The sequence below is a fragment of the Erithacus rubecula genome, assembly GCF_903797595.1.
Source record: "Erithacus rubecula genome assembly, chromosome: 16".
NCBI lineage: Eukaryota > Metazoa > Chordata > Aves > Passeriformes > Muscicapidae > Erithacus > Erithacus rubecula.
Window position 1 is genome coordinate 10,077,280 of NC_136668.1, and position 22,251 is coordinate 10,099,530.

The 22,251-nt window shown below is 46.4% G+C and overlaps 1 protein-coding gene across 2 annotated transcripts; it reads left to right on the forward strand.

Annotated features, from left to right (window-relative positions):
- The first annotated feature begins 2,561 nt into the window (after window positions 1-2,561).
- Window positions 2,562-15,566, forward strand: MYOT (myotilin). 2 transcript variants are annotated; one of them, XM_079320199.1, is made up of 10 exons: window positions 2,562-2,718; window positions 4,431-5,033; window positions 6,682-6,832; window positions 8,698-8,799; window positions 10,785-10,834; window positions 11,394-11,526; window positions 13,225-13,432; window positions 13,909-14,074; window positions 14,509-14,642; window positions 14,983-15,566. In XM_079320199.1, exons 2-10 carry the CDS (start codon window positions 4,597-4,599, stop codon window positions 15,153-15,155), a joined length of 1,554 nt encoding a protein of 517 aa, XP_079176325.1. In that variant the 5' UTR covers window positions 2,562-2,718; window positions 4,431-4,596; the 3' UTR covers window positions 15,156-15,566. The 2 variants fall into 2 exon arrangements, with proteins under 2 accessions (XP_079176325.1, XP_079176326.1); XM_079320200.1 differs by lacking the exon at window positions 4,431-5,033 and having other exon boundaries at window positions 2,578-2,718.
- The last annotated feature ends 6,685 nt before the right edge of the window (window positions 15,567-22,251 follow it).

Consider the following 22,251-nt stretch of genomic DNA (forward strand, 5'->3'; position numbering starts at 1 on the left):
ATTTAAATACCTTTAAATCCTACATACATACTGCCAGGTGCTTTGAAACATCATTATGAATGTGACTCAGCATTGTAAATGTTGCTGTTACCTCAAACTCAGCAATCAGGGCTAATGGTTGTCTGTAAAGTAACTGTCTTGTTAGTCAGATTTAGTGTATAATTCCCTCATGTGTGTGTGGTTGCAATTGTATTACCAAAGGCAAATACCAACAAAGGCAGTGATGACAGACCAAAACCATTACTGGGAATAGCTATAAAATGAATGAAACCCTTGTACCCATATTCTCCCAATTATTGCCTAGCAACAGGCACTCCACAAAAGCTAAAAAATGCAATTCAACAAGATTGTCACTGCCAGCTACTCCTTTCTGAACCCTTTACACCTGCAGCTCACAGTGTCCTCAACAGCCTTAAAGAAGCAGAATAAAACCATTTTTGGTTATTAATTTCATTAAAGAAATTCAATCCAAGCAAAAGAAGAGGCTTCAGGCACTAATATACTGCCAGGTATTTTAGGTAGTTTTAAATATCTTAATAAGCAAGTGATCCTTAACTCTTTTTCTGGACATTTTTTGCTTATGACTCAAGCAATGAGGAAAACAGCAGGGCACCATTCTTAGAGAGTAAACTGAAGCAGGTCAGAAAAGATGATTTCTGTCACCTCGCAGAGCTGGTCACAGCACTATTAAGTTACTTGGCACAAGAGCAGAGATTTATTCCTCTGCCTTCATCAGTTCAGCTTCCAGTTCTTTCACCTTCTTTCCTACCTTCTGGATGTCACGTTTTTCTGTTCCTTCCCTTTCACACGAGCTGTCCCGCTTGTGTCCGGTCTTTAAAGAGTATAAATTGTCCTTAAATCGATGCCTTGCAGCCACCTTCAGCTCGGGGCTGATGTTGGGGGGAAGCCAGGGAGCCTGTCTGAGCACGGAGCCTGACCTTTACCGTGCTCACAGCTTCCTGCAAGGCAATGATCATGATACAGGTACCTTTTAAAAATTATTGCACTCTCTTTTTTGTCCTTAACGTAAAACTTAAAAAGCAAATAACCTTTCCAACAACTAGGCACGAATTCCCTCCCTTAATCACTTTCACACGAGCAATTTATATAAATTAGCACTCAATTAACACCTGCTGTGTAGTTTAAGCTCGCGAACGATGGGGCGATGTTTGAACACAAACACCAGAGGTGGATTAACCTCTGGAAGGTCGCTGTGCTGACAGACCCACGGACACAGAGGAGGTACCTTCGGGTTTGGGGTGTTTTAAACAATAGGCGAGGGTTTCCGAAGTACAGTTAAGATATTTAAAACACTACAATGTTAATTTAAGATGCAATTAGGCATCGGAGATGGTAATGAAAAGGATACGAATCACTTAACTCGACAGCAGGACCTGCTGCTGTTCTGGTGCTAACACCACAGCTGCATTTTTTCGTCCATGTAAATAGCTGTAATAACAAACACAAAGTGCAAAATATGAATATTTACCATATTTTATCATATTCTTTCCACAAGGCTGGTTTTGTTCCTCAGTTTGTGAGTGTTCAGACACATCTGTGAGCAGACCCCTGCCCCGGGCGGCCCTGGCCACGGGGCGAGCGGGATTTACATCCTTTAAACCTGGCTCTCAGTGTCTGCTGCCTTTCTACCCGAGTTTTATCACTACCGAGGCAATTAGCTACAAACAGTCAGTACATGAATTAAACAAGGGATTTAGAACCACAGGATGGTTTGGGATGGAAAGGACCTTACAGACGGCCTTTTCTTCTGCCATGGGCAGGAACACATTTCACTAGACCGGGTTGCTCAGGGCTCCATCTAATGCAGCCTTGAACACCAGGGATGGGTCAGCCAGTTCTCTGGGCAAGAATTTTCTTGGGATAACACAGTGGGGTTTAGGGACGTTCCAGCATGTTTCAGCAGTCCTTGCTCCCTGATGGTGCTGTGGGCAGAGCTCTTGCTTTTCTGGCCAAAATCTGGCGACTTCTTCAGCTATCCGCTTGTGCTGGGCTAGGGACGCCCCGGGAGCGGCAGCGCTGAGACGGGGCCACTGCCCCTCGGGTGGGACGGGGCCGGGACAGAGACGGGATAGAACAGGGACAGAGATGGGATAGAGCAGGGACAGAACTGGGACAGAGATGGGATAGAGCAGGGACAGAACTGGGACAGAGCCGGGATAGAACAGGGACAGAACTGGGACAGAGCCGGGATAGAACAGGGACAGAGCGCGGATAGAGCGGGGACATAGCCGGGATAAAACAGGGATAGAGCTGGGATAGAGCAGCGATAGAGCGGGGACAGAGCTGGGATAGAACGGGGACAGCGCTGGGATAGAACAGGGACAGAGCTGGGACAGAGCCGGGATAGAACAGGGACAGAGCTGGGACAGAGCCGGGATAGAAAAGGGACAGAGCCGGGCTGGCCGGTCCGAAGCAGGGACAGACCCAGCGCGGTTCCGAGCCCCGGGCGGTCCCAGCGCTGCTGCGGGCGCTGGCCCAAGCCCCGCTCCGGCCCTGGCAGTGTCCGGGCTGCGGAGACTCTTATTGTGACAGCGGCGGGGCCGGGGACAGGCAGGGCCCGCGGTGTCACCGCTGGCAGCACATTAAAGCTGCGGCTCGTTCCGCCGCGCACAGGGCGGCTGTGACAGCCCCGGCCCGTCAATGACCGGCCCTCCCCAAAATACCGCCGCGGCCCGGGGCACGGCTCCTAGGCTGTAGGTAAGGTGCTTGCTGCGGATTTTTGCGCGTCACTTTTCCCTTGGGAGCTGGCTGGGGATGTGGCTGCGGGAGCGCGGGGGATGCGGAGGTGAAACCGCACCTGTGGGAGCGGCGGTGTCAGATCAGCGTGGGCGGCCAGAGCCAAAACGTGGGTTTGTTTTTAAACAGGAAGACTGTTCTGTTATCAGGCACTCTTTTCAGCTTGTAAGGTCAAATGTCCCCTCGGATTTATTTTGCAAGGTGGAGTGGTTTGAGGGAAACATGGCTTATCCCTTGTGAGAAGTGACGCTGCGCATCAGAGCTTGGTTAAGAGTTAGAAAATAAAGTAAATGCTGGCTGCTGTCCACAGCCTGTGGTACAGTGGATGCGCAAATCCGTGCACAGGTAGTGATAGAAAAATGGCATAAAGACAAGACTTAACGAGTTTTCTGCACCACTGAATGACGACATGGTGTGGACATGCTCCAAAAATTTGAGCCAGCTTCAAATTTCAAGAGTATGACAAGGGAAAAGTTAGGTAATTTTTACTATAAGGCCTCTGTTTACTTGCAGCTAATTCACAACTAATATTGACGATTACCTTTAGGAAATGAAAGCCTTGGGTCTTCAATATCAGAGCAACGTTCCAGTTATCCCCCCCCATGGGAATTTATGACCTCGTGGAGCCCTTCTGCAGGCTCTCCAAAGACAGGAATACAATATACTGGGTATATATAGCAGCGAAACAGCTGATCTCAGTGGGGCAAGATTACCATTTTTTCCAGCACATGTAACTGTGGGGATTTATATTCTCTCATTCTTTCTCTCCTTTTTTTCCTTTTTTTTTTTTTTTTTTTTTTTTTTTTTTTTTTATTAGTGGCTTTATATTTATTTTGGTGGATTATTTATTTGTCCCAGAGCTGAAGTCACTTGTGCATTTAAAAAAGCTTGCTCAATGAAATTTTTCTGGGTTCTGAGTGGATGGAAAGCCCAGGTTTAAATATCAAACAACTGCAAAATAAATGCTGGACTCTGAGCAGCTCAGCTTGCCCTACCCTAACTTGCAGCTCATGTCATTCTGTCAATCAGCAGCCTTAACAGAAAAACTCAGGAAATCACCTCAAACAGAGAGACATAGTCCTTGGCATTCTAATTCCAAAACTCAGTTGGATGTTAGAAGCTCTGAATTCAAAATCCGATAGAGAAGAGATTTGGTTTCAAAAGTTTAGTTTTAGACTTAAAAGAAACTGAAACTTTTGTGCTTCCTTAGGATATGAGGAATTTCTTGGCACAGATAGCTGGCTCTGGGGAATAGTACATTTAGCATTTTGACAGGGCACAAAACAGCAGGATCCAGGGATCTTTAGTTAAGATGATACATGGGAAATTGTACTGGCTTAGCAGTAGTATCTGTGTTTATCTGTAGACTTAGGCAGGTGTTTAACCAGTTGCTATTTCCTTTAGAATTGACTGGGCTCTGGCATATAAGACAACCACGGTGATCATTGCACCTGAGCCAGACAGACTGGGGGTCTTGTTATTGTAGCCCAAAATGTTCAAACAGTTGTGGGACAGTTCTAACATATCCTAAATAACTTTATTTTAAGTTCAAGCTTTAATTTAGTTGAACTTTAACTTCAGTGTTTGGATTGCCAATGACTGCTCAGAACACAGTATTTTTGTGATTCAGCTTGTGACGTACAATTTATTTTATCTGTATTGTCTTCCCTAAGGGAAAACCCACTCCAAGAAAGCCTCTATTCTGCAAGGCAAGGGCTCCATTCTATCCAGGAGCCCAATCAAGAAAACTTTTGTGGCCTACCACCTAGCTTTTACCAGCCACCTATCCAAAGCCAATTATCACCAACCCAAACCCAGGACAGCCGTGAAACCTCTCCTATGAGTGTCCCTAATCTCCCATCCGTGTCCTCTATGTGCCAACCAACCATGTTTAACTACGAACGTCCAAAACACTTTATCCAGTCTCAGAATGTGTGTCAAGGGCAACAGCAGCTTCCAGGACCTGCAGCCTCTACAGAGCCAAGCAGAGAAATCAAGCAGTCCTCCATCCTCATACAGCCTCGCAACCCCAGCGGGCAGAAATTCTCCTCCTCATCATCGCTGAGCTCCTCAATCACGCTCTCCTCGCCGTCCTGTAGTGCCCCTAAGGAATCCACATATCCCATCACACCTGCATCTGCACAGTCTCCTGCTAGCTCATCATCTGGGCAGAGGCTTCTGCCCATGCCTAACCAATCCCCCGCAGCCTTCCTGTGCTCCGTGCTCCCCTCGCAGCCCGACTATAACAGCCCAGCTCCTTCTCCCATGGAACCTCAGTAAGTACACACAGCTTCTAACCTGCCCTGCTTGCCTCTGGCTGGCCCAGCACTCACCATCCCAGCCCAGTGCCCTGGTGAAGCCCCAGCCTGGCTGAAGCCAGTGGCACAGCTCCCACTGACTGCTGGTGCTCAAGGCAGAGTTCTGCATGGGTCGGGTGCTTGCCCTTGTGTGGGAATTAAACTGCACAGTGGGCATGGCCCAGGCTGCTGTGTGAGCTTTCTGGAGCTGGGTTGAACTGTGTAGTGTGATTTGACAGAAATCTCTTGAAGTTATTTAGAGCAGAAGACAGGCACCAATCTCAAATTAATTTCTTTCCAAAAACGTGGCTTATCAACAGGGAGACAGGGGAAGGCAGTAGCATTCCCCACACATAAACACCTTAGAAAGTCCTAGTAAATCTCAGTAATATTTTCAGGTTCCACATCATGATGTGGATCTAAACTCACCTACAATACCCCTCTTATTAATCATATATGTAAAAGAAAGGCAGACCCTTGAAATTTTTGCCCCTTTAGACCAAAGACTAAATTCTTTCCTGAATATGTATTATATCATTTTGCCTTTGGGCTGCAATCCAAATATCTTCCAAGGTCAGTGAGATCTCAAAGGGAGCTGGGCCTTGCCTTCTCACCAACTTGTATTCCTGCCAATATCAGCTGGAGGTCCTGGGGAAAGTCAGGGTGGAATATGCACAAAGTGAGATATTGGAAAGTTGATAGGGGCAGGATATAAAATCCAGATCTAAGTGTCAGTTTGCATTCAGGAAATCAGAATATTTCTGTCTGTTTTCTGAATCACAGCACTGAGGGAAGGGGAAAGGTAAGATGGGGTGGGTTAACTGGGGAGTGTTTCCTGACATCCTGCAGGGGTGTGGGGGGTTTGGGACACAGGTGGAGTGACTGCTGGGGTTTGTTTTTGTGCTGTGGGGCTGTTTGTTTCCATAGCAAAGGGATTTTCATATAAGCTGCTCTTAAATGCAACAGGCAGTGAGTAGAGGAATTATTTTCCCAATCACGTTACTAATGGGCAAACAGGGACATGAGATGTATTCATCTTTTGGGCAAACCACTGAAGTTTTAAAGTTATAAGTTGCATTAAGTCCAAGCAGTGCTGGCAGTATTCCAGAATTGTAACCCTTCTACTCTGGTCTAGTCAGTAGAAAAAAACCCCAAGCAACAGGAGGAAGAGGATTTGGAATAGAAATAATTTCTGAACACAAACAAGGTTAGAGCCTGTCAGCACAGAGTGCTGTGACCTCCAGCAGACCTCTGCAACCTGTGCTGATGGATGCTCCACTTTTCCTGGCATCTTTCAGAATCAAGTGTAGTAGCCAGCTGCAGGAGCTGATTGTGGCTGTGGATGGCAGGTCAGGCTGTGAGGGGGCACCGCAGGATGTGGGGATGCTGAATGGATATTGTGGGAGGACACTCAGTGACTTGGCTGCACCATGATGCCTCCTCCCCTTAAGGTTTTGATACTCCATTACCCAGCTTGGCCTGTTCACCTCCCAAATGCTTTGTGAGTTCATTTGAACCACAGTTTTTAGGAGGCAGGCTCATATTTTCACGTGCATTCTGTGAAGCTGTAGCAAATAACCCAGCAGGCCTATGGGAATAACTTTGTTTTCTCTTCCTGCATGAGTAGTTACTCACAGCCCATGTATAACAAACAAGCCAGCATCAACTCTATGCAGAAGACATCAGACCAAGAAATTCGAGGCACAAAGGAGGCCCTCATCCAGGACCTGGAGAAGAAGCTGCGGTGCAAAGACAGCCTCCTGCAGAATGGCAACCAGGTAAGGAGGGAAGAGCCTCAGCAGAGCCTGCAGGGCTGAGCTGCTCCTCCTGCACACAGCCTGAGCCCACACTGAGCTAGGGGCAGCACTGCCCAAAGTCCTTGACTCAGAACCTCAGCAGGTCCCATGGGAGCAAAAGCCATTTGTGACCGGAATATTCTTTCATTGTGAAGAAAAAAATGAACACACTTAGAGCTGTGGCACAAATTTGAACTCTCTTCTGGGGATGCTGTTGAACATCACATCCACAGGAAATTAAAAATCTAAGGAGAATGTTTCGGTTCTCTAGACATGACTACAACCTGCTTTTCAACACTAGGGTTAATAAATATCTCAAAATCATTAGAACTTGATGAAAAATTGGAATATTTGAAATTTCATTCTAGGGACCACCACCAAATGGGGTGATTTTTTTTCATTTATATGAACAACAATAAATGAAAGAAATTATATGAGCTTTTATCATAAAGCATGTCTCCTATAAGAAGGCCTCTTAGTCTCAGCACTTATTTATTTATTCTGCAGAGGGTCACAATGGAATCCCCTTTACAAAGAAATCAAAATCTGGGAGTAAAATTTGCTACCAGTAGGGAAGCCCACTGCAGCAAGCTAGAGCAGACAGGTTTCTAATGTGGGAACCTTGCTGCTGGCTGGAGGCAGACTGGTGAAAGACCAGTGTTTAAAGCTTCCATCTTCTTTCCCCTGAAGTAGAAAGGAGTGTTTTCATGATCATCAGTGAGAACAGGTTTGTGTCATATATGTAATTTTAAATACTGAATAGGCAAACAAATGGGCCAAACCCAAGTGAATATTCCCCTAAACAGGAATGTCCTATGTGCTGTAAGAAAGCTTGTCACAGCTTTTCTTCCCATAGGAAGCCAGGCTAAAAATAAGGCTTATGCAATCACCACTGTGTCCTGCTCCTCTTGTCCTCCAGCAGTGTCTGAGCCAACTGGCCAATCTCAGCCACACTTGATACACATGCAAGCACCTCAGGGATACTCAGCTCTCAAAGGTTTTGCTAAAGGTCTTGTGCTCTCTTCTAAAGAAAAGTCCCACAAGGCTCCCAAACCTTTCCCCACTCAGCAGCAGATGTGTGTATCTCTATAGAACAGAAATTCAGTCAGAGCTTGTACTCATGTCACAGAACCCAAACCTGAGTTAAACTTTGTGGGCAGTGAAGTGTCAGGTGCTCTGGTGCTCAGGGCAGCAACATACTTTTCTAAAGTAACCCAACTGACTGAGCTTTAAATTAAATCTGCTCCTTTTTTATTCCTGTGTGCCACATCCAGATTGTGGGAACTCACTGTCATGCCTGAAACGTGTCCTTGCCTCCCCCTAGACAGCTCACAGCATTTCACCCTGAAGATGTGCTGGCATAAACCTCCCCAGTGCTTTCAGGGCCAGTGCTGCTCCCCTCTGGCTGCACCTGCTTCTGATGTGGCTCTTGCTTTTTTGGGAGCATCCATCATGCCTGCAGCTCCACAGCTGAATGACTTGGGAAGTTTTCCCAGCCCTAACAGAAAGGTACCCTGGGACTTACTGTGGCTTCTGAGGATGATGCCATCAGCCACCCATAAATAATCCCAGCAGAGAAAGAGGAGGAGTGGAAGGCCACAGATGGCATTAGGGAGGCTTTGATGAACAGGCAGTTTAATCTTTTATGCATTTCAGTGCTGTATATATTGAGGCTGACTTCAGTTGGCATCACAGACTGCAAACCCTCTGGGCCAGACGTGGGGCTTCTGATCAGCTCCAGCTTCCACTGACAACATCCTGAATCTGTGGCATATTAATGTGCTCTTTACAAGCTGATCTGAAATAGTGAATGGACTTTTGACCAGAACTCCTCTGCACCCTTTCAGCGACTGACCTATGAGGAAAGGATGGCTCGCAGGCTGCTCGGACCAGCAAACGCTGCCTCTGTGCTGGACACTCAGGGTGAGGACAGCATGCAGAATGCACAGGTAACTGGGCACCTGTCTCCAGAGCAAGGCTTTCCTGGGGCTGTGCTGGGCCCTGCTTGTGCCTGGGTGGGGCAGAGATGGGGTTTGTTTGGTACCAGTGCGGATGAGGGGATGGCTCCCCAAGCTGAGCTCTCTGTGGCAGGGTTTGGTGTTTTCACAGGGTGATGGCAGAGGGGCAAAATTTAAGCACTATCCCCTTGCTGTGCCTGATCTGTAGGAATGACCTCTCCAGGGAGGAATTCCAGCAGCTGCTGCACAGCACAGCACCCAGTGCCTGTGACAGGCAGGGAGCAGCACCCTGAGGTGCCAGGTACCCACTCCCAACAGCCTGGGTGCAGGCTTGGCCAGGACAAGATTTACACCTGTCACTGTTCAGAATAAATGACATTGGCTGTGAGAGGTCATGGCCTTGGGCTGGGATTGGTTGGGTTTTAGCTCTTCCAGGAGGCTGCAACCATTTAGAGAATGCCAAGCAGTTATTTCAGCAGCCCACATGCTGATAGACAAGAATCTATCTCTACTGGCATTGTGCACAGTGCTTTAGTTAGAGACTTGCACCATTTGTTGGTTATTCAGGCCAGTTAGAAGCTGTCTTTGGCACTTCTGTGCTCAGTGTTAGTGGCAATGTCTGAGGTATGGCATGAGGTACCTGTGCTGGAAAGAGAACACCCCTCCTGCTGCAAGCAGCAGAGAGTCAGGAGCAGGCACACACCCACCAAATGCCCTCAGCAAAACTCCTGCATGGATCAGACACTTAAGATCACAGCAAAGGAGGAATACACAGTCTGAGCTATTTCTCCCCAGCAATCAACTGTCAAGAGCAGGAAAGAAGGGAAAAGTATGAATGTCAGAGAGCAAGGGAAGCCTCATATTTTGCAGAGAACAAGGAAATATTCAGTCAACACATGATGACTGACAACTTTTCAGCATGTGTGAAATGCTGCTTTAAAAAAAGAGCACTGGAAGCAGAGCCTGGTTTAAGTTTGGAACATCTTACTCCCATTGTTCAGTCTTATTTTTAAATATTGCAGTCACTGCAATTCAGTCTCCTGATTCCTCAGGAACTTAACCCAGTCAGTACATGTAACAGGACATTAGAATCATCAGCAACTTCATCACTACAGCATCTCTTCACAGGACAAGTATTAACTGTACAGAACTTGTGTAAATGAGCAGATACAGGCAATTGCCTTGGGACTCCACATTGAGCTCAGCCCAGCAAAACTCTCATTCATGTAATATTTCCCCTGAATTTAAAACTGGCTCCCTGCTTGAAGTTTAAACCCAGGCTTAAATGTTCCACAGGACTGGGCTGCAGAGCAGAGAACCAAACACTGGAATGGCTCAATGCAAGCACTCCAGAAATTTCCATGCAGCATTTGCTCTCTGTGACTCCACTGCTAAAACGAGTTGCTGGCACCAAACTCTGTCGCATTTTCCAAGCATCCAAGCTCCTAACAGGAATCAATCCTGGGTACTTTAGCAGATTTAGTCATGTGATTGCAGAGTTGTCAACGAGCTTAGCTGGTGCTGTGATCTAGAAAGAACAGTATTTTCCAGCTCAGCATGTGTCCATTGCTGTTGGTACCATATTTAAGTGGGCACAATACAAGGCTCTTGCCAGCGATTCCACTTCTATTCCTGCTGTGGGGAAGGACACTCTGTACTCAGCTCTCAGTTTAGATTTTGCCAGGAGTCCTGCTCCTCTCTAACAAAGGTTATGGGCTGGCAGAAAAACCTGTGTGCCAGACAAAGCTGCTGCATCCATCACCTGGGCAGCAATGGGAAGTTCTGCCATGGCAAAGCCTATGGTGAGCACAGTGTGTCAGGTCCTCATGCAAGTTCTGCTTCTCCCTGTCCCAATGACTTCTGAAGTAGATTCATTTTGTTTTTAAGCAGCAGTCAGAATATGAACTTAAAATGGCTTCTCATTTAGTCTACAGATAAATCTAAGTGAACTCACATCTCCTCTTTCTCTTCCCAAGCACCAGAACTCAGAAAACATCAGGCTGCAGGTTCCTACAACACATGTAAGGTAAAGCAAAAGCTTGTGCTGTGCTGTTCTTCAGGATCTTATTTCAAGCATTTCTAGACAATGTAGGTTTAATCTCACTACTTATCACTTTTGCTGAAGTAATAATTATTAAATTCACTCCCTTTTGACTAAAATGCTACCTTTTGTGGATGGGGGATGATGCCTATTATCTTAATCCAGTGAATTCTAAGCATAGCATTAGAGGTTTAAAAACTCCATGCACCTTGGGAAAATATTCTTTGTATTCTACAAGATTAATTTCTAATCAAAGAAATATAAATATTTAAATGAGTATAAATTATGAAAATGAAACACAGCCAAATTTCTCTATTCAATTCTTTTGGATATTAGACCATAGTGAAGGTTATGCTTCTGGTTGGATTGAACAACTTAGCAAGAGAAGTGGCTGATCAAAAGTTATGACATGCAGCTGGAAAACCAACCAGAACTGTAGTGTTGGATTCCTAAATGTGTTAAGGGACTCAGGTGCAATCAGAGCTTTGATGTCACTTGTGCTAAGTAGCTTTTACACAATTAACTGTTCCTGTCCCATTTTCAGGAGCAGACCATCCTCAAGAGGTGATGATCGTGGACATGACTCAATCCAGGAAAAGTTTTTTCAGCCACGTTTTACACAAGTGCCTGAAGATGTCGTGATTGAGGAGGGGCGGTTCTGCAGGCTCGACTTCAAAGTAATGCCAACCTCATCCTTCCAATCCCAGTGCCAGCCTCACCCTTCCAATCCCAGTGCCAACCTCACCCTTCCAATCCCAGTGCCAACCTCACCCTTCCAATCCCAGTGCCAGCCTCTCCATTCCAATCCCACTGCCGGCCTCTCCCTTCCAATCCCAGTGCCAGCCTCACCCTTCCAATCCCAGTGCCAGCCTCTCCATTCCAATCCCAGTGCCGGCCTCTCCCTTCCAATCCCAGTGCCAGCCTCTCCCTTCCAATCCCAGTGCCAGCCTCTCCCTTCCAATCCCAGTGCCAGCCTCTCCATTCCAATCCCAGTGCCAGCCTCTCCCTTCCAATCCCAGTGCCAGCCTCTCCCTTCCAATCCCACTGCCGGCCTCTCCCTTCCAATCCCACTGCCAGCCTCTCCATTCCAATCCCAGTGCCAGCCTCTCCCTTCCAATCCCAGTGCCAGCCTCTCCATTCCAATCCCACTGCCAGCCTCTCCATTCCAATCCCAGTGCCAGCCTCACCCTTCCAATCCCAGTGCCAGCCTCTCCATTCCAATCCCAGTGCCAGCCTCTCCATTCCAATCCCACTGCTAACATCTCCCTTCCAATCCCAGTGCCAGCCTCACCCTTCCAATCCCAGTGCCAGCCTCTCCATTCCAATCCCAGTGCCAGCCTCTCCATTCCAATCCCAGTGCCAGCCTCTCCCTTCCAATCCCAGTGCCAGCCTCTCCATTCCCATTCCATTCCCTCTTGGGCTGTGGGATGTGGAGGTCTCTGCAGTGCCACAATAAGCCAGAGCACTAAAGGCAGATGGTTCAGGGTCTCCCCAGGCTATGGAAGCCAAGAAACAGGAGATGGCTAAACATTTCAGCATTTTCCTTTGGAAAATGTGAGTGGAATCAGCTGCATAAGATTATAATTGAAGCTAAATAGTGGTAAATATAGACCACTATGGAATGTCTCTAGACCTCCTTGGAAGAATGAATTTTAATGCCCTGCTGAAAAAGGCTTTTTGGCAGGGAACCTTGTGCTTTGAACAATGACTCCACTACTTCAGTGGACACAAATCCAGAGGAGTCTGTGTAGGACTCACCTCCTTTTAATGGGTCCTCCCTGAGGTAACTGTACCTTGCTAGAGCAGACAAGCAAGGAAATAACCTAAATAGAAACAAAACTCAAAAATGGCCTAAAACTTCATGGCAGCTGTACCAACCTTAGGGAAAGAAAGGACCCTGCTCTCCCTCACAGGCTTGGGTTTTCCTAATGACTGCCAATCTCTTTACTTCAATAAACTCTGGCCAGACTTACACATGACCTGTAGCCATCTTCCTCCAAGCTTCCTAAACTTCTGAATGCTGTGGGGAAGCTGGAGCATGCCTGCAGGACAGCATACTTACAGCCACTATCAGCTGGGGTGCCAGCCCTGCTGCAGTGAGCATCGTGGGCCTGATCAAAGCCACCACAAAGAAGGGAACAGCAGGAGGTTGCAGGAACAGCATCTCCTGTCTTGTAGTGAAAGCTCATCTTTCCACAGCACTCCACCAGCCTTTCTGTACAACATCACATTAACATTCCAAACCAGGCAACCCTGCACAGTTCTGCAGTGGAAACATGGTTTGATCACCTATCAGCATCAAACTGCCTGTAGTGTTGGAGGATTTTATTATCTGAAAGGTGTTTAACTCTTCACTGCTCTCCTCTCCCTCACAGGTTAGTGGGCTCCCGACTCCAGATGTGATGTGGTACCAGAATGGAAGGATGGTTCACCAGGATCAGTTCCATAAAATGATAGTGTCAGAGAAGGGGTTCCACTCGTTCATTTTTGAAGCAGTCAAATCAGCTGATGCAGGGACGTACGAGTGTGTGGCTGTCAACCGAGCAGGGGAAGCCTCCTTCACTGTCAAAGTGGAAGTGATTGGTAAGGCTGAGTGCTGGCAATTCCCTGGCCACACAGGGAAAGTCTCAGCAAGCTACTGCTTTCCTCCCTGTGTTTGGGATGTTAATTAATAAGAAGCAGAAGTAGCACTCCACATACTCAGGCTCAAACAATAAAATTAATGTACCTGTTCCAAGAGTATTTTATTAACTACATCTAGGATGCTGTATTCCTTCAAGCTACTTCTGTCAGGATATTTAGATATAGTGAGATGTCCAGAATTTAATTTAATTTATGTTATTAATTTTCCAGGATTGATAACATATGTAAATTGACTCTCCTTCTAAAGTGGACTGTGTTTACTACACCCTTGTGCTCATGGGGACTGCCTGCAGGCTAAGGGAATGCAGTGAGGAGCATGTCCTCCTGAATTTAGCATCCTGAATCTTAAAAAACAAGCATGACATGAGCATTCCATACTTCCAGTAACTCCTCCTTCTCTCTCCTCTTTAATTTAGCCAAAGAACATCACATGCCTCCAACTTTCATTTTCAAGCCACAAAGCAAAAAGGTTTTTGAAGGAGACACAGCCAGGCTGGAATGCCAGATCTCTGCCATCCCAACACCTCGGATTTACTGGAAAAGAAACAACGAAATGGTACAATATAACACAGACAGAATAAGGTATCCTACTGATGATTGGCCATTGGTGTGTTAGAAAACAGCAGCCAGTATTTGCTGAATCAAATGTGGACGGGCTGGTGTTTTAGCAGCAGGCTGGAGAGCCGGGTCTGCCCCTGGTGTGTGACACAGGGGCACAGGTCCCTGTGCTGACAGCCTTGTTTTGAGGGCACAGAGAGCCCAGGTGCTGCTCTGGGTGCAGCAGCAGTGGGTTCCCATGGAGGAGCACAGCTTTAGGAATGAAATGTGCAGCGTGGGGCTGCCAGGGTGTGGCTCACTGGTGGCACTAACACAAATGCAGTGTTCATGTCTGAGCAGTGTGCAGCGCCCTGCAAGAATTGTTCTGGGGCTTTCTCAGCTCCTCAGCATCTAAACTGTTTCTGTTTTCTCTCCTTCCCCCTCAAAGCACTTAGGCATTAACACCTTCATTTTTTCAGCTTGCTCCATGACAATACTGGAAGGATTTGCCTCCTGATCCATAATGCCAGCAAGAAGGATGCTGGCTGGTACACCGTGTCTGCTGTCAATGGGGCGGGGGTGGCCACCTGCCACGCCAGGCTAGAGGTTGCAAGTAAGTTCCAGGTCCCAGTGCCACAGAAAGGGCATCTTATACTCACAACAGGCCCTCAAAATTAATTTCATTAAGTTTAGACTGCTGGGAGGATTTATTTCCAAGGCAAAAAGTAACTATCTTGAGTGACTATCCTCAACTTTTAAAGGCTACAATTTCCCTTTAACCAAGCAAGAGGTTGAATATAAATCTCTAGTGGCTGAGATATAGGTTTGTCTGCTAAATTCCTCCCAAGGGCTTGCTGGTTTATATTGCAAGTAAAAAGCAATGGGTTTGCTCTGCCATGGGTCTCTCTCCAGCCTGGGAAGGCACTGAAAGTTCATTTTTCTCTCTCTTCCAGCACATGCAAATAAGCCACTCCCAGCCCCAAAGCAGCTGCGAGTTCGACCAACTTTTAGCAAGTATTTGGCACTTAATGGAAGAGGACTGGATGTGAAACAAGCTTTCTCACCAGAAGGGGAGTTTCAGCGTTTGGCTGAGCAGTCTGGACTGTATGAAAGTGATGAACTTTAACTGGAAATGAAGAGGAAAACCTCACACCTATAAGAGACAGTTACAACATAGATGCAGTTATCTGGTGATTGCTCTAATTAGCAAAATACCTACTTACATATTTTTACTTTGACTCTTGCACATTCAGCCGTTTCCATTTTACCATGTTAGATTTTATTTATATGGTTTGGTGACTGTAACTATTAACTGAGTATTGCATTTTAACTAGAAAGCCTATGAAAGCAGGTTAATTAGTTTTTACAAGTGTGGGTGGGCTGAGTTCCACCTGTGCTTGGTTACATGCTAAGGTAGCTTGGTTTGTACTGCTTCTCTAATATCACTCGTGATAATATCAGAAGTCTGTACTGTCTGAATACTAAAGAGTGTTTTTATGAGAATAAATTAGAGGCAAATAAAATTTTAAATAACCAACATCAGCTGTGCCTCTTCCTTGCTTGATCTGTTAAAAGCAGTTTTTGAATGTCTGGCATCACTGCAGCCTGGGAAAGGTGAATTTTTACCCTCCTAAGCTTTCCACTTATCCCCTCCAGTCTGTTCCCACTGTCATTTTTCATCTGGCATATATAAAATATTCAGCATGACCTAAATGCCAACACCCTATTAACACCACACCGTGCCAGTGAGGCAACATCAATATTTCTTCTCCTTGCACACTTGACCCCAAAGCTGCCCTCTATAATATGAATCACTAGGGCTATCATGTTTTCCCTCCTTTAATCAAGGAGTGGTTGCAACTTATCTTGCTGTTGACTCTCAACAAGCTGTTGATTTGAGCCACCCCAGAGATTTGTTTGCTGCTGTTCACAGACACCTTGTCCAAAACAGTATTAAATACCATGGAATCTGATTTTGCTAAACACCAGCAACACAAAACTGGAGACCTTTCAACTCTACTTATGACAAGAAAATTTGTGGGGGTTGATCTAGCCTGAACTCCTCATCAAGGTGCACAGTCAGCAAACCTCTCAAGCATCTTCCAGAACAGAAAAAAATGAGGCCTCAGTTTCACCCTGCACTGCTGTATCATTAAATAATCCTCAAATCTGAACTGCATAACACTGACTATTAAATCCCCTCAAAAATCCTGCAGTTCTACCACCACACCTCTCCTGTGGGTGCTCAAGTGGTGAAATACACTGAGATAACTCCCCTGTTGCACATTTGGAGATGATAGATGCAAACCAGTGCCCAGTTTGCCCAGAGGCTGCACTGGAAGGTTGGAGTCTGCATCATTCCTCTGAAGATGTCTTTACACACAAGTCATGGAATAACTGAGGTGACTCCCACACTTACCAGCAATCCCAAATGTGCCAGCTGTACCTCATTGAGCACTCACCCCCAACCCCACACATCATCCACCCCAAAACGTCCCTGCAATGGAAATGGCTCTCAATTCCCAGCAGCACGACTTAGAAACAACTGGGAATGGCAGGGCAAGGCCAGAAGATGTTGTCACCCCCTAAATTCAGCCTGTGAGCCTCCCCTCCTTGTCCCTTCTCTCTGGTCATGCACAGATGTGAACAGCCAGGTCCCAGCCCTGCCTGGAGCCCTTTCTCCTCTTCTGAGGGTGGCAGGAGCAGCTTCAGCAGCTGATTTCTGGAGGGCAAGGCTTTCCTTGTAAATATGTTTTCTTGTAGGGAAAAAACTGAAGCTCCCAGTGTTCCCTGAAAACTATGTGCTAAATGCTCTCAGCTGAAGAAAAGCAACCAGCTCCTTCAAATGTGTTTGGAGAAGTTCTGGGTACAAACAATACTGACACTTCTGAATAATCAGCCTAGGAAAACAGTAGGCCAGCTAATTGCTGCATCATATACTCTATACAATGCTTGGTCTGGGAAAAATCTTCAATTAAAAAATATTTTCATGGTTTGCAAAGGGATCCCTGTTGGATGGGCTCTGCTGGGACTAATGCTATCACAACACAGCATTAACCCTCCCAAACAACAACAGCCATATTTACTAAAAGAATTTGCCCAGGTCCACCAGCTGAAAGAAGGCAACAATACTGGATCCATCTACCTGTAATTCCACACTTTTTTAGTATATTTACAGCAAATGTCATTATTGAGCTGAAGACTGGTCTGACTAAGGAATCAATCTGAGCAAGTACTCCTGCCTGAGTACAGAAATGTTTCTGAAAGTGCCACAATTCTGCAGTCAGTAAGAGCCATGAGTGCAATTAGCTGAGCTTTTCTCTTGTTTACATTGAGATAAACCATGGATTTGTTTTTGTGCCAACATTAAAGATGGGTATTTGGCATGGGAAATCCATAGCAGAGAGACAGGAAGAACTGGAAAGAGTGAGCCCAGCTGAGCAGAGGCACATGTTTATGCTCCTATCTCCTCTATCATCTCTGGAGAAATCAATTATAGGAGGCCTGAATTTAAATCACATATTTATAAATTGGAATCAGGCAAAAATACTGTGGAAAGGCTCTGCTTCACACAGTTCATTTAGCACTGGCTTGACACATGAATATGCCTAAATAACAATGAACTATGTAAACCAGAGTTATTTCATTTAAGGTAATGAAATAAGGTTTTAAAGTAACAAACTGTCGGGCCCATGTTGGGTGAAATCCAGATTAATAAGTAATTGATGTTTTGTGAAGGTACTGAGCAACTAAATAAATGCACTGGGAATATGTTAAGGCTGTGTATTTTGTGAGTACTTCATGTAAAGAAAACTGTTATTTCAAGGTCTGTTTTAAGTGGTCAGTTTTCTATGCATGAGAACACAAGAACTAACAAGGATCACAAAATAAAAGTTCAGGCTTACATCAGTTTGAGTTCCATAAGCTGAGCTGCTTTGTTTTCCCTTTTCTGAGAGGTGCAAATAGATCTCAGCCCCCTCATTATCCCATGGAACTGGGATCTATGGGCTGGCCCAGCAGTGGAGGAGATATCTTCACCCAAATCAAAGCAGAAGTTGATGTCTGTCAGGCAGAGCAGCTGGCTCTCCAGAGGAACCAGAGCTGCATTAATCATCCCTGTGTTTGCATTTCATAAACATACACGTATATGTATTTATCAAGATGTAATGCTTATGTAAACTTCTTCTGGATAATCAGGTGAGCTCTTACCTTTACTATGTGTGAAATCCAATTTACTGAGGCATGGTGCTTCCATAAAGACACAAACAAAGGCTGGGCACCTCAGGCATTTGCAGCCACTTTTCCTCAGGTAGCAGCTGCCAAGACAGCAATTCATTGAAAATGCAGAAATCCAGTTAGATCAGGGAGCAGACCCAGATCCATCCTTCCCATGTTTTGGCAGTAGTTGGTATCTGGTCTGTACACTGTTTGCTGCTGGTTGTTGGAAAACACTTCTTAGCCTTTTTCAAGACCAAAGATTATATTATTAGTCCCTGTTATTAGCAATATTAGGCAATTAAAGCCCGGGATGATTCAAAGGGATTGTGTTTATCACCAGCCCCCAGTTTTTTCCCTGACCCTGAGGCTGTTCTCAGGTCCCCATACCCCTCCCACGTCAAGTCCATCAGACCAGTCACACGTTGTGATGAATTCCTGTGTCCTTGCCAAGTCTCCTGTTGCCTCTTTGTCATTGCACCCTTAATCTAGGGAGCTACAAAGACAGTAAAACTGAGAAAGAAATGCTTCAGAAGTGCCTAGACATGGCTGCATTCACTGTTGTGGGGGTGAGTTACCTTGGCTTTCATCTCTGGTTGCCAGCCTAGGCCAGCACTGGCTAAAGAGGCAACGAGGCAGAAGAGCCCCAGTCTGTGCCTGGTTAGACTCAGACTAACTTGTCCTACCCTGAGGAGGCTGCACAGATCAGGGTGCAGCACACAAAACCCTTTCTGGCTGCTGTGGCTCTGTCCCCCCTGCTCATTATTGTGTTTGTTTTACCCTGAATCCTCTCAGACCATGGAAGGGCTGGAGCACAGCAGAGCTGGCACAGGAAATCTGGAATGTGTGTGTGTGACACAGCACAAGCCCAGAACTGCCACAGCACAAATACAAGAGGTTTGGCCAGTAAAGTCTCACACACACAGCTTAGGACAAAACAGCCAAAAAGATCAGGTTCTTCAAATCTAACCAAGGGCCTTTTGAAGCAAATCCAGTGTGCCCTGTGAAAATGGCAGCCTGAAGAGAGGGCAGGGAGCTGCTGGAGTGTCCCTGGGTCTGCCTTCACTCAGGATCCATCCTTGGCCTTGCCTCCATCACCCACTGCCCTGCAGAAGGGTCCCTAATAAAGGAAGATGCCCATGCCTGCCCAGCCTGCAATTTCCTGGCATCCTGCTAAGTTCTGTCCAACAACAAGTTGCAAACATGCTGTAAACATCTTTCTTCCCTGGATAAAAGTATTGGCCTGTATTCCCTTTGTGCTCAGGAATCACAGTGCTCCTGAGAACAGCACAAATGTTCACTTCTACCTTTTCATGGGTGAGTTGCAAAGGTGGAGCTCAAAGGGAGAATTCTGTTTATAAGATTCCAGAGGAGTTTAGAATTACCTCCCCCACGTGAACATGGGTCATGCAAATTCCAAGCTCATCTAAAAAAAATTTTTGCTCGTGGGCAGCTGTCTCCATTGAAGCAGCTGGGAAATCACTGCAGGCAAAGAGCATCCCCAAGCTCAGCCTTTTCCTAGACCCAGTGTTAGGCAGGTATGACCTGTATAGACAGCCTGTAAGAGAGGAGGGCAGTCATAGTTTGGTATCCAAAAGCTATGAAAAAAGTAGCTGCTTCTTAACTGCAGAAGAAGATAAAATGTTCTGACCTCAATTCAGGACTGCCTTCATGATGGGACACCTAATTTAACTGGATTTTTATTTGCAAATATATCTGCTGACCTCTGGACAGAGAGTCCAAGCTTCTCCAAAATTAGGAACTACCTTTGTTCCTAACCAGGTGCTCTAGGGCCAAACCAATGGAGACAGTGCTAAGGAAAAGGTAGGCTTTATTCTTTCCTATAATCTTAAAAACTGCTGGTTGCATTTTGGAAGTTGAAGAATACAAAAGGAGTCACAGTTGCCCCTACTGTGACTTACAAAAGCTATTTCTCCACAGGATACTATTTTTAACATCATAGGAATAGCAAAAGCTAAACCTATAAATAAAGAAAAATCACCAATTATGCCCATAAAATCAAATAAAAGCTTGTTCAGGCCAGGTCACACACAGCAACAGCAGAATTGGCAGCAGGGTGAGATCAGCAAGTTTTAGCAATTGTATAAAGTTGTGAGCTGGACATCTGCCCAAACATTAACCAGAAACATATGTATGGAAAACAAACAAGTTTCACAGCAATCTATTGGGTCACAGGCTACATCTACAGCAAGAAGAAATATTACTGCAACTTCCCTTTGCTTTGCTAAAAGGTTTCCAGCAGTCTTTGTTCCAGTTCCATAGCTGGGGTAAGTCTTTGTCTGTACAACATATTTTTATTTTAAAATCACTTCTTCAAGAAGAAAGGGAAAAGCCCCCAGGCTGGCTGTAAACATTACTGCACAACAGTCCCCGCCATCTCTCTTCACTTTGAAAAGAAATGTGTGTTTCTATATCCTGTCTTTTTGGAAGGGCCAGAAGGAAAGTCTGCTTTCAGCCAGATGTGGAACATTTCTCCCTACAAAGCAGCAGGAGTGAGTGTGGCACAGGGGTCCCAGTCAGCCATGCCGGCTTTATTTGAGACTTCTTTTTTTTTTTTTTTTTTTTTTCCTTTTTAAATCCCTCTGGTGTTGAATTTGGAGTTACCAAATCTACGGGAGTGGAAGGAACTCCATCAAGGGTATCCAGCGTCCGAGGACAGAGAGTCAGAGCTCGGAGGGAATCTCCAGGGCAGCATTCCTGCAGGTGTGGCATTCTGCTCCTGCAGATGCCGTTCCCAGGAGCGCTGTCCTTGCTGAAACCTCGCCGAGCGACAACCCCAGAGGCAGAGGAACTGCACAAAGTCGGTGATTTTAAGAAATTTTAAGTCCTTTTATGCTGACTGACAACATCTGCCCTTAGGAAGGGAAGGATTTAGTAACGCTTCAGGAAAGAGGGTACAGCAAAATGTCTGAGCTCAAACTGTTCACACAGTTTGATTAAAACCAACTCCACCCCTGCCTGTCTTCTCCTTATGGCCAAGAGGAGCCGGACTGTCAATAAATGTATAACCAGCCACTGCTTCGGGGTCATTTCTGTGAAGCTTTCAGGAGCCGTTCCCAGAGGAGCTGCCCAGCCGTGCTGGAGCTCTGGGCAGGGATGGCAGCAGCTCCTGTGCCCTGTCCGGGCAGCTCTGGGACTCAGCCCTGTGCCCGAGGGAGCGGATCCAGCACAGCCCGGACCTGCTCCCTCCCCACCCCTGCTCCGAGGTTAATGCTTCTCTCTCAACAAGCCCTACCGCAGGTATCTGTTACCTTCAGAGAAATAAGAATAAATTCCAGCTTTCCGGAGAAGTCCCGACTCTCGCGGCTGTCGGCAGCAGAGGGCGCTTCGCTCCACCCGGATCGCCGGGAGCATCCTTCAACTCCTCAATTCCCCCATTCCCGCAGCCCTAGAGACAAGCTACCTGCAGGCCAGAGGCTGTGCACGCCCGGGCGGTCACTGCTGGCTGTTCCTCGCTAGGACTCAGCTGCAGGACAAGGAAAACTCGTGTCCAGGCGCCATCCGGACGATGCCACAGGAGAACCCGGAGCCAGCCCCGGGATTCAGTGCCCGCTGCACCGCCCTGTCCGTCCCAAATTCTGCTGCGGCACATCCTGGCTCCTGCACGACATGTCACAGCCCAGCCCCCAAAGGTTCTGGATCTTACAACTACTCGTAGAATTTGTCTGTTTTAAAGCCATGTCCTACATTATTATGCTGCTACATAAGGAGCCTTCCAACCCAGCAGCACAGCCAGGGCACACAGGACCCCTGCCAGGGGGCACTGACTGTTCTTTGGCCTCCTGGCCAAGACAAGCCCTTTGCTCTCTTCTAAAAAAAACAGTTTTAAAAACTAAACCCCTTTTCCCTTCCCCTCCAAAGGGATCATGTTGTCAGGCAGGAGCCCAGGACACTTGTCCCAGAACACACAGGTCACTGAGGATGTGTTTATCCTGATTACTCAGTAGTCTGACAGCAGGAAAGCAGGTGTGTGGCACCTTTGCCAC